Here is an 18,337-nt window from a genome sequence, read left to right on the forward strand (position 1 = left end):
TTAAAACTATGTATGTAAGGCTTTAGTATTATCTGATGGTGTTATGGGTAATGCATATATAAATCATTGATGTTGCCACTTTTACTTTATTTTATTTTTGTACTTATGGAATATTTTCTTATTTGTCACACAGTGTTTGATAAAGGTCCTACGACCGAAACGTCACAATTTGGTGAAGTTGCCAATAAATAACCAGAACATAGTTCTTTATTGAGTGCTGTTGTTTATTTCTTCAGTGCTAGACAGTGTCAGAAGAAGAAAAAAGTACCTATAAAAAACTACCAGACCGCATGGAGTCAATAATACACTTTATTTACATATATTAAAAACAAGTGCAGGGAAAGGGCGGCATCAACCGGAAGGGGGCACAATGGTAACAATTCATACTAATCCAACAAGATTAAATCCAAGTTAAAGTGCAAAAAATAATACAAGTGTAACGGGGTTCCGAAGGTGCACTCGGTCCCCCATTATCCGCAGAACTGTTGCTTAGCTTTGGGAATGAGGATCTGTGTTTGACCTCATTCCCAGGGCGGCGTTACTAGCTGGGTGGCTCCCTGCTCCTAAGTCTGCCTTGAGCGCCGAGCTGATCACTCGGTGCTCGACTGGTTGGTCTGTCGGTCATGTGACGCTGGCCACGTCACATGACCCTCACTCCCCACTATAAATACAGGCAGCCTGCTGGCCACAGGTTGCCTGTTAATTTAGGTTCCACCTGTGATTTGGTCTTTCCTGGCGTACTTACCTCCTGCTGAATTCCTGACGATCCTTTTGTCACGGCTGAGGATGGGGGAAATCCTCAGCCGTGCGTGCCAGGTGATGTTATGGCTGCTCAGCCAGGAGAACAGGATAGGGAGCAGGTCACCTCCTAACAGCGCCCCTACCCTGACCCTAACTCCTAACTGCATGGGCCGACCTTAAAGGTAGAAGGACCCATGCGCAGGAACCTCGGATCCCTAATTCACCCTCCGTCCGGTCCCTGCGCTAGGAGTCAGGGTAAGACGACCTACTCCTCCTAGGCACGGAGGAGCAGGAGTCTCACTGGCCAAGCTGTTGGGAAAAGGGGAACAAATGCAAGCCACCTGCCACAGCCCTGCTGACTGGATCCGTGTGCAGGAAAGCTGAAGTCCACAAATAGCAAACAGAAGTCAGCACAAACTCATCCACACACCGGAACCCAGATACATGGCAGCACAAAATAGTACAGGAAAACATAAACCGAACATCACACAGACTTAGCTAAACTTAAACTTATGAGCACAGTGGTGGCTCTCACAGGCGGATAGAAAAGACAGGAGGCTGCTCCAGCTAGCAAGACTGAAACAACCTACTGAGCCCTGCTAAAGAGAGGGTCTATATAGGCCCAAGTGGCCACACCCAAGGGTTGGACACACCCAGTGACATCACACACACACTGGGAAGGAAGTTAACCCTTCCAGTACCACAGAAGGGAAAGACACATAAAGGGGAAGTGCACACAATACATAATACACCGTGCACACAACACACACACCTAACATAAAGAAAGTCAGGTGTGACCGCATGCCAGGGCAGCAAGTTGCCTAGCGACGCTCAGGCTGCTCTGCTGCTAAATACAACACTAGTTGCCCGCGGCAACCACAAGTGAGGCCACACACAAGCGGCCCTCACCCGTGGTTGAACACCCATACAAAACCGCAGGCAACTGCATGCGGTAAAGAAGTCACGGTCATGGGCATGGCCGTGACACCTTTGCCTGCTCCTCCTGTACTGCGCATCCGTCCTGGTATTGTGACCTCGGCTCCCACCTGACTACTCTCTTAGGACTCCTCTTGTACTTCTCTGCTCTCCTGGTATTTGACCCCGGCTTCTCCTGACCATTCTTTGCTTAACCCTTTGTACTGCGTAGCTCTCTTGGTTCTGACCCGGTCCATTCATGTTCCGTATTTTGTCTTGTCTGTCTTCCCTGCACGTATCCTAAGTAAGTCGTCCAGTTGTCCCCTGTCATCAGGACTCGTGAGGCAAGTAGGCAGGGCCAGGGGTGAGGGTGGAGCGCAGTGGTCACTACCCTTCCCCCTGTGTGTGTGTGGACGTGACCGTTACAACAAGTATGTAAAGGACAGAATCAATTACCCATAGTGTGCCTCCTCCGGGATGACGCCAACCCCAAAGCGCGTTTCGGCGAACCTTCGTCTGGGGCTGGCATCATTACTGCAGAACACACACTAAATACTCAGACACCAATCACTTGTCAAATACATAATTATGTGCACCTGAATCCCAAGGCTCATACAGAGCTGGCCGCATGTATGTGACGTAACACGTCACGTGACGAATCAGTCACGTAATCTAGTATCAGGTCACATGATGGCACCGGCAATCTCGCGATACTATCATCGCAGGATAGATACCGGCGGAATCAGATGGATTATTACACATGCGCAGGCCTGGCATTACCCCGCTCAAAATATAATTGATTTAGACCATAACTAATACGAAATTATTACAAAACAAATAAATATAAAAAAAATAAAAAAAAGTATAATCAATTAATATGATGAAAGAGGGAAAATGCACAGGATTACAATGGGATCGAGCCTAAAAACATCAATTAATAAAGGTGATAATGATATGTGTGAATTGCATACAGTGATAACACAAAAATAAAAAAATTATAAATTTTATATTACCATTTAAAACATAATTGCATATCAATCTATAATTAAAACATAATTAAAAACAACTGGCGTATGCTGACCCGAGGAATGTCTATAAGAAAGATGAAAAACCAGTGAACCCATTCAGTCCATTCGGACGTAGCGCATTTAATTTCCAAATCCACTTGCACTCCAATTGGCCAAGTTTCCTCGAGATATCTTCGCCTCAAATATTTTTCGGTACACAATTTATTCCCCGAACCTTCAGAACCCTGGGGTTGCAGGCATGATGGAGTTTAAAATGTCTAGCAACAGGTTTCAGGTTAGTCTTGTCTCTTTCATCGGTAGCAGGTGAAATATCCCGAACGCGCTCTAACCTTCAGCTCCCTTGTAGTGAGAGCCACATATATCTTTGGACATGGGCATGTGGCATGTGGAGCAAGACAAGCGATGCGTAATTTGAAAAACCTTCTCACTAGTGGCGTCACAGAAGTCCGTGCACCTCTCCATATTGGTGCAAACCATGCACCTCCCACAAGGTGCGAAACCCCATTTGGGTTTTCTAACCCCAGGGAAAATGAGTGGGAAAAGCTTAGTATAAAAGCTCCTTACCAAGTGATCTTTCAAATTCATAGATCTTCTTGCCACCATCGAAGGCCCTGAAGCAACATATTTTGCAACAATTGGATCCGTTAATAAGAGTAGCCAAAATTTCTCCAACCAAACCTTCATCTGAGACCATCTATCTGTGATAAATCTCACTTTATTATCACTGGACTTCCATGTCATGGAGTATGAGAGGTCAAGACGAGAACACGATTTTGCCCTCCTATGGGCTTCCTTGATAGACCGTTGGCTGTATCCACGGTTGAAAAAATATTGCTTCAGATCATCCTCATGCTGTTCAAACATGCTATCTATCAGTAGAGCATATCCTACGCGCCCGTAGAAACTGTCCAACTGGAAATGATCTAATCATCTGTGGAGGATGAGACGAAGAGGCATATAAATAAGAGTTCACAGAGTTTCCTGAACACATTTGTCAAGATGGAACCATCTGCCCCCTCCGGAGTTGTAAATTCAAAAATTTGATGGTATCCTTATCAAATTTATATTTCAATTTTACGTTCCTCAACAATACAAACAATTCCCGCAGATCACGAATTTCCCCTTGCTAGATCAAGAACACGTCATCGATGTACTGCGCCCAAAAAATAGCGGGCCATCAATGTGTGTCGATCTGACAGGTACAGGTCCCTCTCCCACAGCCCCAGGAACAGATTAGCGTATGAGGGCGCACAAGGCGCCCCCATCGCGGTCCCTTGGACCTGTAGGTAGAAGAACCCGTCAAATATAAAAAAAATATGTGTTAAGACAAAACCCAACAAATCTACTAGGAACCTCCTTCTGCGATCATCCATATTTTCCTTTTTCAAAAACAACTCTACCGCCTGAAAACCATCTTGGTGCCTAATGCTGGTGTAAATTGACTCTACGTCACATGTCACCGATACTATATCCTCCTCCAGGTGGATCCCATCAATCTTCCGCAGAAAATCGGTAGTATCTTGTATATAAGAAGGGAGATTAGCCACTATGTTTTTTAATTGTCAATCCAAGTACCTTCTCAGTCAGATTACCACTACCAGAGATGATGGGCCTACTTGGAGGTACTTTTGCATTCTTGTGGATCTTCAGTAAAAGGTACGGTGTCAGTATAGTGGGTTCCTTCACAATCAGAGCATCATATAGGGGCTTAGATATTAAATCATCTTCCACGGCTTTATCCAAGATCTGCCTCATGATTCCTTCAAATGAGTTTAATGGACTGAAAGTTTATTTTTTATAGCATTCTTTATCCTTTAATTGTCTTTAAGCCTCCCTTTCATATAATAAATGGGGCCAAACCACAATATTACCCCCCTTGTCTGAGGGTTTAAACACTACGTCAGAGAGCTTAGACAGATTTTTCAAACTCTGACATTGTGTTCTAGACAAATTGTCCCTGGACACCGACGTGGGACTATCCACAAATTCTCTGGATACCAGTTTCACAAAAAGATCAATGGAAGGACATAAGGAGAGAGGGGGAATTTTACATTTAATTGATGGAGGTATCTCATTACTCCTTGCCTGTTCACTTTCCTCCAGTAGATCCTCCAGAGTCCGCACAGCCTCCTGTTCTTTATTAGTAATAAAAATCCCAGAATCCCCTTCCTTATGATGCCACCTTTTAAGAAGCAGTAAACGAGCAAAAATATGCAGATCCTTTATCACTGTAAAATGATCAAAAGGGGCACAAGGGGAAAAAGTAAGACCTTTTTCCAAAACTGATATATCTACAGAGGACAAAACATGTTGGGAGAGGTTAATTACCTTAAAGTTGTCTTGTTGTGTGTCCCCCCTCTTCTCCAAAAAATCCCTCCGCTTCCCAGTAGACATGGGACCGGGAGCAACTACTCTTTCACTCGATGTAGATCTAGTCATCCTACCTCCAGGTGTCAGAAGAAGCTCTATAACCATGACAAGCAAAATATCTATCCAAGGTCATAGGACCAGATTTACCCAAAAAGTCCTAATTTACCATCTGGCAATGGTGAGAAGATCCATCCAAACCTCATGAACTGCCCCAGCAGACAGGTCCATTATACTCCCCTGGTTCCTGTTGGCGATGAGCTGGTTTAGTTGACAGTCGTACAATGTAACAGAGCTCATGCTGTGTGACAGCCAGTGATGATATATTTTTCTATGTCTGACATTATTTACATTTTATGTTCAGGAGCGAGAGGCAGATGTGGTCCCGATTATACACATGACACAGGGAACTGCAGGAATCCGACCCTCCATGTAACATGACTGACATGTAAGTGAATCCATGTGTGCAGAACATTGCAGCACAGGGGCGGCTTCTGTTCCCGAGGAGCCTGCACAGAGAAGATGATTGCTTCCAGCTGAGAAGACACCTGTATCCCCATCACCTTCACGGCAGCTAGTGCAGGAAGCCGGAGCAGATGATCCCAAAGAAACACAGGACTGAGGAGACATTATACACAGAATGATGAGTATGAATCTGCTAACAGAAATATCCAAAGGGCATTAGTTTAGATTTAATGGGGAAGATCAGCAAAAAAATGAAGCATCATCATCAGCTGCATTGAGCTCCCTCTAGTGGTGGCTGTATAATCTGTATGTAGTGAGCTCCCTCTAATGGTGGCTGTATAATCTGTATGTAGTGAGCTTCCCCTAGTGGTGACTGTATAATCTGTATGTAGTGAGCTCCCTCTAGTGGTGGCTGTATAATCTGTATGTAGTGAGCTCCCTCTAGTGGTGGCTGTATAATCTGTATGTAGTGAGCTCCCTCTAATGGGGGCTGTATAATCTGTATGTAGTGAGCTTCCCCTAGTGGTGACTGTATAATCTGTATATAGTGAGCTCCCTCTAGTGGTGACTGTATAATCTGTATGTAGTGAGCTCCACCTATTGGTGGCTGTATAATCTGTATGTAGTGAGCTCCCTCTAGTGGTGGTTGTATAATCTGTATGTAGTGAGCTCCATCTAGTGGTGGCTGTATAATCTGTATGTAGTGAGCTCCCCCTAGTGGTGGCTGTATAATCTGTATGTAGTGAGCTCCCTCTAGTGGTGACTGTATAATCTGTATGTAGTGAGCTCCACCTATTGGTGGCTGTATAATCTGTATGTAGTGAGCTCCCTCTAGTGGTGGCTGTATGATCTGTATGTAGTGAGCTCCCTCTAGTGGTGGCTGTATAATCGGTATGTACTGAGCTCCCTCTAGTGGTGGCTGTATAATCTGTATGTAGTCAGCTCCCTCTAGTGGTGACTGTATAATCTGTATGTAGTGATCTCCCTCTAGTGGTGGCTGTATAATCTGTATGTAGTGAGCTCCCCCTAGTGGTGGCTGTATAATCGGTATGTACTGAGCTCCCTCTAGTGGTGGCTGTATAATCTGTATGTAGTGAGCTCCCTCTAGTGGTGACAATATAATCTGTATGTAGTGAGCTCCCTCTAGTGGTGGCTGTATAACCTGTATGTAGTAAACTCCCTCCAGTGGTGTCTATATAATCTGTATGTAGTGAGCACCCTCCAGTGGTGGCTGTATAATCTGTATGTAGTGAGCTCACTCTAGTGGTGGCTGTATAATCTGTATGTAGTGAGCTCCCACTAGTAGTGGCTATATAATCTGTATGTAGCGAGCTCTCTCAAGTGGTGGCTGTATAATCTGTATGTAGTGAGCTCTCTCAAGTGGTGGCTGTATAATCTGTATGTAGTGAGCTCACTCTAGTGGTGGCTGTATAATCTATATGTAGTGAGCTCCCACTAGTGGTGGCTATATCATCTGTATGTAGTGAGCTCCCTCTAGTGGTGGCTGTATAACCTGTATGTAGTAAGCTCCCTCCAGTGGTGGCTATATAATCTGTATGTAGTGAGCTCCCTCCAGTGGTGGCTGTATAATCTGTATGTAGTGAGCTCACTCTAGTGGTAGCTGTATAATCTATATGTAGTGAGCTCCCACTAGTGGTGTCTATATAATCTGTATGTAGTGAGCTCTCTCAAGCGGTGGCTATATAATCTGTATGTAGTGAGCTTTCCCAAGCGGTGGTTTCAAAATCTGTATGTAGTGAGCTCCCTCTAGTAGTGGCTGTATAATCTGTATGTAGTGAGCTCCCTCTAGTGGTGACAGTATAATCTGTATGTAGTGAGCTCCCTCTAGTAGTGGCTGTATAACCTGTATGTAGTGAGCTCCCTCCAGTGGTGGCTGTATAATCTGTATATAATGAGCTCCCTCTAGTAGTGGCTGTATAATCTGTATGTAGTGAGCTCCCTCCAGTGGTGGCTGTATAATCTATATGTAGTGAGCTTCCTCTAGTGGTGGCTGTATAATCTGTATGTAGTGAGCTCCCTCTAGTGGTGGCTGTATAATATGTATGTAGTGAGCTCCCTCAAGCGGTGGCTGTATAATCTGTATGTAGTGAGCTCCCTCTAGTGGTGGCTGTATAATCTGTTTGTAGTGAGCTCCCTCAAGCGGTAGTTGCAGAATCTGTATGTAGTGAGCTCCCTCTAGCGGTGGTTGTATAATCTGTATGTAGTGAGCTCCCTCTAGTGGTGGCTGTATAATCTCTATGTTGTGAGCTCCCTCTAGTGGTGGCTGTATAATCTGTATTTAGTGAGCTCCCTCTAGTGGTGGCTGTATAATCTGTATATAGTGAGCTCCCTCTAGTGGTGACAGTATAATCTGTATGTAGTGAGCTCCCTCTAGTAGTGGCTGTATAACCTGTATGTAGTGAGCTCCCTCCAGTGGTGGCTGTATAATCTGTATATAATGAGCTCCCTCTAGTAGTGGCTGTATAATCTGTATGTAGTGAACTCCCTCCAGTGGTGGCTGTATAATCTATATGTAGTGAGCTCCCTCTAGTGGTGGCTGTATAATCTATATGTAGTGAGCTCCCACTAGTGGTGGCTATATAATCTGTATGTAGTGAGCTCTCTCAAGCGGTGGCTATATAATCTGTATGTAGTGAGCTTTCCCAAGCGGTGGTTTCAAAATCTGTATGTAGTGAGCTCCCTCTAGTAGTGGCTGTATAATCAGGTGATTTTCCTATTTCATGACGTAAAGTCATGATTTTATTAAAGACACGGAGGCGAGTATTGCTATTCTCCTTCTTTACTCTGACCAATAGCAGGAAAGAACAAATAAAAATATTGAAACATGTCATCAGCCCCTCCCCATAGTCTCTCTATAACAGGCCACACCGCCTGCAAAACCTCCTCTTTCTTTGTAAATTCGAACCGAACAGCCCAATCGAACCGCCAACCAGGAACCGGAACAGCCTGGGAACAAAAGCGCCATCCATCCGGAAGCGAACAGGAACACCAGGAACGACCTAGAAGAAACTCCTGAAGCTGTCCACGTCACATGACCGGCTGGAACCGAACTGCCGACCCTCCGAACCAGGACGTAGAACAAAGGACACCACGGAACTGACCGATCTCAACCTGAAAAAAGGCGAAAACAGAGCCATGATAGAAGCAAATTGGTGCATCGTATTCACAAACAAATGGTTGCGACAAACCTACTCAGGAAAAACTCATAGAGTTAAATCAATATGCAAATGACACACAATCAAAATCATTCCAATTTTAAAACTCACATAGGGAGGGAAAACATAGGGTGGGCAATACTCGCCTCCGTGTCTTTAATAAAATCATGACTTTACGTCATGAAATAGGAAAATCACCTGATTTTATTACAAGACCCGGAGGCTCATATTGCAAGTTCAAAGTTAAGACAAATTCTCAATAATTGACGAAAAAACGTGAGGACCTGGACGGAAGTAAAATTCCCTGAACGTGGAGACTCTGGACCAGTCCGCCAGTTTCAAAATGTCCTCCAGTCTGGCGCCAGAAACCGCCAAAGAGGTAGCAGACGCCCCCCTAGCAGAATGCGCCGAAAAAACAGAAGTATCTACGCCCGCAAGCTCCATGATCCACTTCATCCACCTAGCCAGCGTGGGAGTGGTCACTGGGGCAAAAGGACGAATGGTCGAAAGGAAAAGATGCGGGAACTCACGTGACCGATGCGGAGAAGTGCGAGCCTCATACTCCCTGAGGCAGGCCACTGGGCAAAGTGAAGGTGAAGCCGGGAAAGCAGGATAAGCCACCGAACGGATGTGAGTCTTAGTCCTCCTAGAGATGTCAAAAGAGACCCCCTCCGGGGTGTACGAGCGTGCATCAAAGTCCAAAGCCCGGACGTCTGAAACACGCTTGCAGGAGATCAGGCAAAAGAGAGTGACGAGCTTAGCCGACAGCTGCCGAAGGGAAAGGTCCGTATTCTGAGGCCAAGAAGACAAAAAAGAAAGGACGCAAGACACATCCCACGTGGCAGAAAATCTAGGTCTTGGAGGACGAGACATCCGAGAACCGCGCAGGAGGCGACATACTAAAGGATGTTGTCCCGCAGGGGTACCATCAAAACCTTGGTGAGAGGCAGAAATAGCCGATCTGAACAGGCTGATTGTGCGGTAAGCCTTGCCCTGGTCAAATAAAGAAGAAAGGAAATGCAAGACCTCCGTCACAGGTGCCGATACGGGATCCAAGTCCCTAGCCACGCACCAGCGAGCCCAAGATCCCCAGGCCGATCTGTAAGATCGTCTGGTGCCAGGGGCCCACGCATTTTCCAAGAGGACTCTAGCTGTTCCCGAAACTCCTGGGACCTCCCAGGGTCCCCTGAAATCCGACATGCCAGCAGGCGCAGAGATCCGTCTAGGAGAAGAGGATGTAGTTGGTGATTCGGACCTCGGAGGAGAGTCTGAGACGTCGGGAGCAGGTACGGGATCTCTATCATCATCTCCAGAAGGTGCGGAAACCACGACTGGGAGTTCCAAAATGGGACCAGTAGCACCAGATCCGCTGAATAACGTCGCACCTGAATCAGGGTCCTGGGGATCAGCTGAAATGGAGGAAACGCGTAAAGCAGATCTCTGGACCAATCCTGCAGAAAAGCGTCCACCGCTTCGGCTTCCGGGTCCGGGCGCCAACTGTAAAAACGTCGTAGTTGCGAGTTGAGACGGGAAGCAAATAGGTCGATGCAGCAAGGACCCCAAATTGACATTAAGGAACGGAACACCGCGGGATCCAACTGCCAGTCGCTGGAATCGGAAAGATACCGAGAGCTCCAATCCGCATGAATGTTCTGGACGCCAGGGAGATATTCCGCCAAAACAACCAACTCCTTGTCTAGACAGTAGTCCCAGAAATCCTTCGCCAGACGAGACAAGATGGTGGAGCGGGTTCCGCCCATGCCGTTGATGTACCTCACCGCTGACACGTTGTCCATGCGAAGTTGGATGCAGGATCTGGCCGTGTCCTTCGTGAAGCTCTTGATCGCAAATGATCCAGCCAACAGTTCCAGCGCATTGATATGGAATCCCGCCTCGGCCTCTGACCAACCGCCTCCGGTCGTGATCCCCTCGCAGTGAGCTCCCCAGCCCGACAGGCTGGCATCCGAATCTACCACGAAATCCGGACGATGGCCGAAGATCGCCTTGCCGTTCCAAGCACGAAGATTGTGGATCCACCAGGATAGTTCCTCCTTGGTCTCCTCGTCCAGCGAGATCCAATCCGCATAGGAAGCCCCCGCCCGAAGGTGGGAGATCTTCAGGCGCTGTAGAGCCCGGTAGTGAAGCGGGGCTGGGAAAACCGCCTGGATAGATGAGGCCAGCAGACCTATGATCCTGGCTAGATGGCGTAGAGGGATCTGGGTAGACGACCTGGCTTTGCACAACTCCTTCCGTATGGACCGAACCTTGGCCGGAGGCAGGCTGAGCGTCCCTGCCGTGGCATCCACCAGAAACCCCAAGAACTCCATCACGTGAGACGGGGTGAGGCAAGACTTCTCCTGATTGAGGAGGAAACCCAGATCTGACAGAAGATCCATGGTCCAGCGAAGATGATCCAGTAATACTGACCGATTCTGGGCCATGATCAGAATGTCGTCCAGATATACGATGAGACGAACTCCACGACTGCGCAGCCACGCCATAGCCGGACGCATCAGCTTGGTCAAACACCAGGGAGCTGAAGATAGGCCGAACGGGAGGCACGTGAATCGCCAAATCCTGTCCTGCCAAGAGAAACAGAGAAGGTTCCTGGACGCGTCCTCTACTGGGACAGTAAGATAAGCGTCCTTCAAGTCCAGCTTGACCATCCAATCGCCCATCTGAAGGAGGTCCCGAAGGAGATGGATGCCCTCCATTTTGAAATGGCGGTATCTGACGAACGCGTTGAGGGCGCGTAAATTGATAACAGGCCGAAGTTGGCCCCCCTTTTTTGCCACTAGAAAAATATTGCTGATTATCAGGCCCGGGGACATCGGAGCCGGTTCTATGGCTCCTTTGCGGACCAGGTCCGACAGTTCTGAGTCGACCAGCATGCGGTTCTCCGCTGAGAGTATCGCCGGGTGCGGGGGTGGGAGGGATAGTGGAGAGGACGTCAGCTCGATATGGAAACCCCTGACCGTGGAAAGGACCCAACGGTCCGAGGTGATGTGGGACCAAGCTGGGGAAAAAAGACGTAGTCTGCCCCCTACACAAGCCTTTAAAGAATTGAAATGAGTTGGTAGACTCACCGTAGGGACGTCTAGAAGACGGATTTCCTCGATATCCTCTTGGACGCCAGGAGCTTCCTCGTGAAGGGAAGAACGAAGACTGTTCTCGTCTGTGCTCCTGGAATGAAGACCTCTGGGAGTAGGAGCCTCGGCCCGAACCACGGGACTGAAATTGGGCACGGCCGGACAGGCGGCCCCTGAAGCTGCCGGCCCTGGTAGAGACCCTACCGTGAAAAACTCGCTTCATGGAGGACTGGGCCTTGTCTAAGGCCGTGAAAGCCCCCACAAACCTCCCTAGGTCCTTAATGAATGGTTCACCAAATAAAAGGCCCTGGGCCTCCTTTCCAGCCTCCGTCAGAGCTAGGTTTGACAGCTTTGGCTCAATTTTGAAGAGGATGGCCTTTCGCCTCTCTATAGCCAAGGACGTATTCACGTTCCCTGCTATGCAAATGGCCCTCTGTACCCATTCGCGCAATTCCAGCGGGTCAACTTGCTTGTCCTCGGCTTTAGCTGTCTCTGCCAGGTCGAAAAGCTTAGCTAGCGGGCCAAATATGTCCAGGAGTTTGTCCTGGCAGGATCGTAGCGCCGACTCCAGACCCCTACGCGGGTTCCAACCAGATTAGGCGAGGAACTGCGTCATTTTGGGGTCGACCGCTGGAGTCTCGCACACCCTGTTAGGGATGACGGGTCTGGGGCACTCCGCCCTAAGCTTATTGCGAGCCTCTTTGGAAAGAGGACATCGCACTCTAGCCTCCAAATATTTGGAGACGTGCTCCAATGGTAACCACTCAGCCGAGCGGGGGTGGTGGAGCGAATCTGGGTCGAACAATGGTTCCCCAGAGGGATCCGTCAAAGGTGCAGGCATACCGTCTGCAGCAGACAATAGGGAGCTACATCCAGGTAGGGGGTTATCCTCCATGACCCCTGATGGGTCCTCCTCTGCCTCCTCAAAGGCGTCATCTAAAGCCTCCTCCTCGGATCCGATATCAGAGTCGGAATCCATCTCCTGCAGTGCTCTAGCACTTTTCCAGTTGCGCGTGCGTTCTGCCCGACGCGTACGGGCTCTCTTGCGCGGACCAGGCGCGCCAACATTGGTGGGAACATCATCACCTTTCTGAATTCTTTTTCTGGAGGCAGACGGCCCTGGCCCGGTGGGTGAGGACACCATGACGGGCTGCGGGGACTGAGAGGTAGTTGGATGGGCAGCTAGGGCCTGAGCGATAGTCTGGGAAATGACCGAGGTCATTGAACCCATGGCTGCAGCAATGGCGCTGGACAGCGACGCTTGAAAATCAATGGTCTGATCCCCAGGGATCGGGATATGGCCATCCTCCCCCGAAGGGGTTAATTCCACCAGAGGGACGTCCTCTGCTGCAGGGCCCTGGCCAGTATGCACATTCTTAGGCATGATGGCCTGTGCAAGTGTGTACTGATAATGGTACTGCCTTAGTATAATATAATAGGCGATCTAGCCAGTTATGGTATGAGGGAAGACAGGGTTAAAAAACCCAGTCTCAACCACACAGAAAGAAAAACGCTAACAATGGCCGCTCAATAGAACAAGCGGCAGCCACAGGAGCGTCTGGGGAGAAGGAAACTGGTGAAGGGGATTTGCCCCAGGCCAGTAACAGGGGATCGCTGTAAGAGAAAAAACCTAACCGGACACCCAGGGACGGACCGAGGCAGCCGAGCTCCAGGCCGAGAAGACGCACAAAGCGGAAGTGCCCTAGATCTCGCGAGATCTCGGGCGCGCCTGCCGGGAAGAAAGAGAGCGCAGCCGCGGCCGCACTGAGGTAAGCGGCGGCGGGAAAAAGAGCCGCCCGATAAGAGGGGGGGAACAGAAGAGGGCACAGCGAGGGAGAACCAGAGGGAGAACAAGATGTCCGTCCTGGGAACCGAACCACCAATAGGAGACCCCAAAAGAGACCATAAGATAGGGGGAAAAGTAAAAACTTAACAGGCACAGTAGAATATCACCTATATGCACCCCCAAATAGCCCCACAAGGGGCAAAACAAATCAAGACAAATTTCCCAAAGAATATAAAATCATCAGTAAGACATAATGAGAAAAACAGTAACAAAGCACTACTTATCTCTGCGGTCAGCAGCAAAGAAAGAGGAGGATTTGCAGGCGGTGTGGCCTGTTATAGAGAGACTATGGGGAGGGGCTGATGACATGTTTCAATATTTTTATTTGTTCTTTGCTGCTATTGGTCAGAGTAAAGAAGGAGAATAGCAATATGAGCCTCCGGGTCTTGTAATAAAATCTGTATGTAGTGAGCTCCCTCTAGTGGTGACAGTATAATCTGTATGTAGTGAGCTCCCTCTAGTAGTGGCTGTTTAACCTGTATGTAGTGAGCTCCCTCCAGTGGTGGCTGTATAATCTGTATATAATGAGCTCCCTCTAGTGGTGGCTGTATAATCTGTATGTAGTGAGCTCCCTCTAGTGGTGGCTGTATAATCTGTATGTAGTGAGCTCCCTCCAGTGGTGGCTGTATAACCTGTATGTAGTGAGCTCCCTCTAGTGGTGGCTGTATAATCTGTATGTAGTGAGCTCCCTCTAGTGGTGACTGTATAATCTATATGTAGTGAGCTCCCTCTAGTGGTGGCTGTATAATCTGTATGTAGTGAGCTCCCTCTAGTGGTGGCTGTATAATATGTATGTAGTGAGCTCCCTCAAGCGGTGGCTGTATAATCTGTATGTAGTGAGCTCCCTCTAGTGGTGGCTGTATAATCTGTATGTAGTGAGCTCCCTCTAGTGGTGGCTGTATAATCTGTTTGTAGTGAGCTCCCTCAAGCGGTAGTTGCAGAATCTGTATGTAGTGAGCTCCCTCTAGCGGTGGTTGTATAATCTGTATGTAGTGAGCTCCCTCTAGTGGTGGCAGTATAATCTGTATGTAGTGAGCTCCCTCTAGTGGTGGCTGTATAATCTGTATGTAGTGAGCTCCCTCTAGTGGTGGCTGTATAATCTGTATGTAGTGAGCTCCCTCTAGTGGTGGCTGTATAATCTGTATGTAGTGAGCTCCCCCTAGTGGTGGCTGTATAATCTGTATGTTGTGAGCTCCCTCTAGTGGTGGCTGTATAATCTGTATTTAGTGAGCTCCCTCTAGTGGTGGCTGTATAATCTGTATATAGTGAGCTCCCTCTAGCGGTGGTTGTATAATCTGTATGTAGTGAGCTCCCTCTAGTGGTGGCTGTATAATCTGTGTTGTGAGCTCCCTCTAGTGGTGGCTGTATAATCTGTGTTGTGAGCTCCCTCTAGCGGTGGCTGTATAATCTACATTTAGTGAGCTCCCTCTAGTGGTGGTTGTATAATCAGTGTCATTATCCTGTACCCCAAGTGTGATATGTTATGTTATGGGGGTGCTGTGGATGTCACTGTTATGGGGGTTCTGTGGATGACACTGTTATGGGGCACTGTGGATGTCACTGTTATGGGGGAGCACTGTGGATGTCACTGTTATAGGGGCACTGTGGATGTCACTGTTATAGGGGCACTGTGGATGTCACTGTTATAGGAGCACTGTGGAGGTCACTGTTATGGGGGCGCTGTGGAGGTCACTGTTATGGGGGCACTGTGGAGGTCACTGTTATGGGGGCACTGTGGATGTCACTGTTATGGGGGCACTGTGGATGTCACTGTTATGGGAGCACTGTGGATGTCACTGTTATGGGGGCGCTGTGGATGTCACTGCTTTGGGGGCACTGTGGAGGTCACTGTTATGGGGGCACTGTGGATGTCACTGTTATGGGGGCACTGTGGATGTCACTGTTATGGGGGCACTGTGGATGTCACTGTTATGGGGGCACTATGGAGGTCACTGTTATGGGGCACTGTGGATGTCACTGTTATGACTGTGGCTGTCTCTGTATTCATTGTTGGGGGTTAATTTAATTAAAATACCCCCTAAATAAATAAATTACACACAGATTTTTCTGTTCTTGGCGGCGGCTGTAGAGCGGAGCGCGCAGTGTTTGTCTTGCCATTAATGTGAGCAGATAATGGGGTAAAGTGGCGTGACGGCCGGCAGTCAGGGGAGACGGGTGGCCAGGCTATGAGCGCTGTTTGCCCTCTGGATAAGGATCTTGGCTCACTCAGGAGGGGGCTGTGGACACAGTCGGCCGTATTTCTGCGGCGCTGCATTTTCCACGCTGAGCTTCCTGTAATAATAAACATTGTCCGGTTTATCCTCCGGACAAAATAACAGCAAAAACAGGAGATGAGGAATCAACTCCTTATAGGGAGGATGCGATCAGTGGCGCAGTATATTAAATATCATGAAAGTCCCGTGTTCTGTCTCTTCCCACAATACCGCACTCCCCTGTCAAATAGCGATCTATGGAACTGCTCATTTTGAGCTTCCTAGTGCATGAATAGAATACCAGAGCTGCAGTAAAGACTGACCCAAGGTTCTACAGTTAGGTCCACATATATTTGGACACTCACACAAATTTAGTTTTTATTACTTGTTTACTAAAACATATTCAAGCTATAGTTATATAATGTACATAAAGTCCAGACTTTTGGCTTTCATTTGAGGGTATCCACATTAAAATTGGATGACGGGTTTAGGAGTTTCAGCTACTTCACACGTGGCACCCTGTTTTTAAAGGGACCAAAAGTAATTGGACAATTGACTCTCAGGCTGTTTCATGGGCAGGTGTGGGCAATTCCTTCAGTATTTCATTCTCAATTAAGCAGATAAAAGGCCTGGAGTTGATTTCAGGTGCGGTGCTTGTATTTTGAAGATTTTGCTGAGAAGTTAACATGCGGTCACAGGAGCTCTCCATGCAGGTGAAACAAGCCGTCCTTCATCTGCAAAAACAGAAAAAACCCATCCGACAATACAAAAAGACCTGGACGCCCCCGGAAGACACCAGCGGTGGATGATGGCAGAATAATTACCACGGTGGAGAGAAACCCTTCACAGCAGCCGACCAAGTGACCACACTCTCCAGGATATCGGCGTATCAATACCCAAATCTACCATAAAGAGAAGACGGCATGAAAGGAATACAGAGGGTTCACTGCACGGTGCAGCCACTCATCAGCCTCCAGAATAAGAAGGATGGACTGGACTTTACTAAAAAAACATCTTAAAAAACCAGCACACTTCTGGAAGAACATTCTGTGGACGGATGAAACCAAGATCAACCTCTACCAGAATGATGAAAAAGTAAAAAGTATGGTGAAGGCTCGGTACAGCTCATGATCCAAAGCATACCGCATCGTCTGTAGAACACGGCGGAGGCAGTATGATGCTTGGGCATGCGTGGCTGCCGGTGGCCCCGGGGCCCTAGTGTTTATTGATGATGTGACACAGGACAGAATTCTGGGGTTGTCAGAGACAGACTGCGCTCAGATCCAGTCAAACTGATTGGTCGGCGTTCATAATACAGACGGACAATGACCCGAAACATAAAGCCAGAGCAACCCAGGAGTTTATTAATGCAAAGAAGTGGAATATTCTAGAACGGCCGGATCTGAACCCAATAGAGCATTTCACTGGTTACAGACTAAACTTCAGACAGAAAGGCCCAGAAACAAACCGCAACTGAAAACCGCGGCAGTAAAGAGGAGGAAACAACGTCCGGTGATGTCCATGAGGTCAAGGCTTCAGACAGTCACTGCCAACAAAGGGATATAACCAAGTGTTAGAAAGTAACATTTTCTTTACAATTATTCAATTTGTCCAATTACTTTTGAGCCCCTGAAATGAAGGGATTGAGTTTAAAAAATGTTTTAGTTCCTCACATTTTTATGCCATAATTTTGTTCAACTGACTGATATAAAGCTGAAAGTCTGAACTTCACGGCGTCTGACTCCATTGTGGTGACGGCGGACAGAACAGAGATTAGGAAAATGTTGTCCAAATATATATGGACCTAAGTGTATTTGTTCAGTGACAGCCTGTAGGAAAGGCCGCTGTCTGCTCTGCCTCTGATGGGTCACTGTGGTTTGGAATGTTCTAGGTTCTGCTGTCCGGCCACCTACCGTTCTGTGTCCATGTTTCCTATCTTCAGAAGTCTCCTGAGCTCCACGCAGAAGATGTATACCGTGCCCGACCCTCTCCCCATAGATTGTCGATCTGGCAGCTCAGGCTGCGGTACTTTCTAGTAAACTCTTATTTTATAGCCATGTTCTGCAGACAACTTCCCACCACTCGCCTGGATCCCGGCCACAAACTGCAGTGTTTCTTTCTCTGAACTGTGGAATCCGTTCCAAACCTTGAGCGTAGAACAGCTCAGAGGGGAGTAATGTCCTGTATCCAGAGCTGCACTCACTATTCTGCTGGTGCAGTAGCAAATAATTCAGAGCAGCACCATGCACCTTATATGACTCCCTCGGAATGCAACAGCTTGTCCAGACCACCGATCCTCAATGGTCATCAGATCAGCGGAAATAAACAGAAGATGACAGCAGCATATCCAAATGAGGGTCCTTTATTCACCGAACTTCCATGTGCAAAAAAAGTACAACGTTTCGGCTACACAGTCGCCTTTATCAAGCATAATGTCAAACATTGATATCAAACTTATATAGTTCCCATAATACCAGCCCTAATCAAAGGGAACCAA

At 47.8% G+C, this 18,337-nt stretch overlaps 1 protein-coding gene across 1 annotated transcript; it reads right to left on the reverse strand.

Moving 5' to 3' along the window:
* Positions 1–8,376: 8,376 nt before the first annotated feature.
* Positions 8,377–13,954, reverse strand: LOC120999812. The gene is made up of 2 exons (XM_040430801.1): positions 11,779–13,954; positions 8,377–8,648 (listed from the first exon to the last, which is right to left on the reverse strand). The coding sequence occupies exon 1, from the start codon at positions 13,163–13,165 to the stop codon at positions 12,377–12,379; it is 789 nt and encodes a 262-aa protein (XP_040286735.1). The 5' UTR covers positions 13,166–13,954; the 3' UTR covers positions 8,377–8,648; positions 11,779–12,376.
* Positions 13,955–18,337: the final 4,383 nt, after the last annotated feature.

Source organism: Bufo bufo, chromosome 4 (assembly GCF_905171765.1).
Source record: "Bufo bufo chromosome 4, aBufBuf1.1, whole genome shotgun sequence".
In the NCBI taxonomy this organism is placed as follows: Eukaryota; Metazoa; Chordata; class Amphibia; order Anura; family Bufonidae; genus Bufo; species Bufo bufo.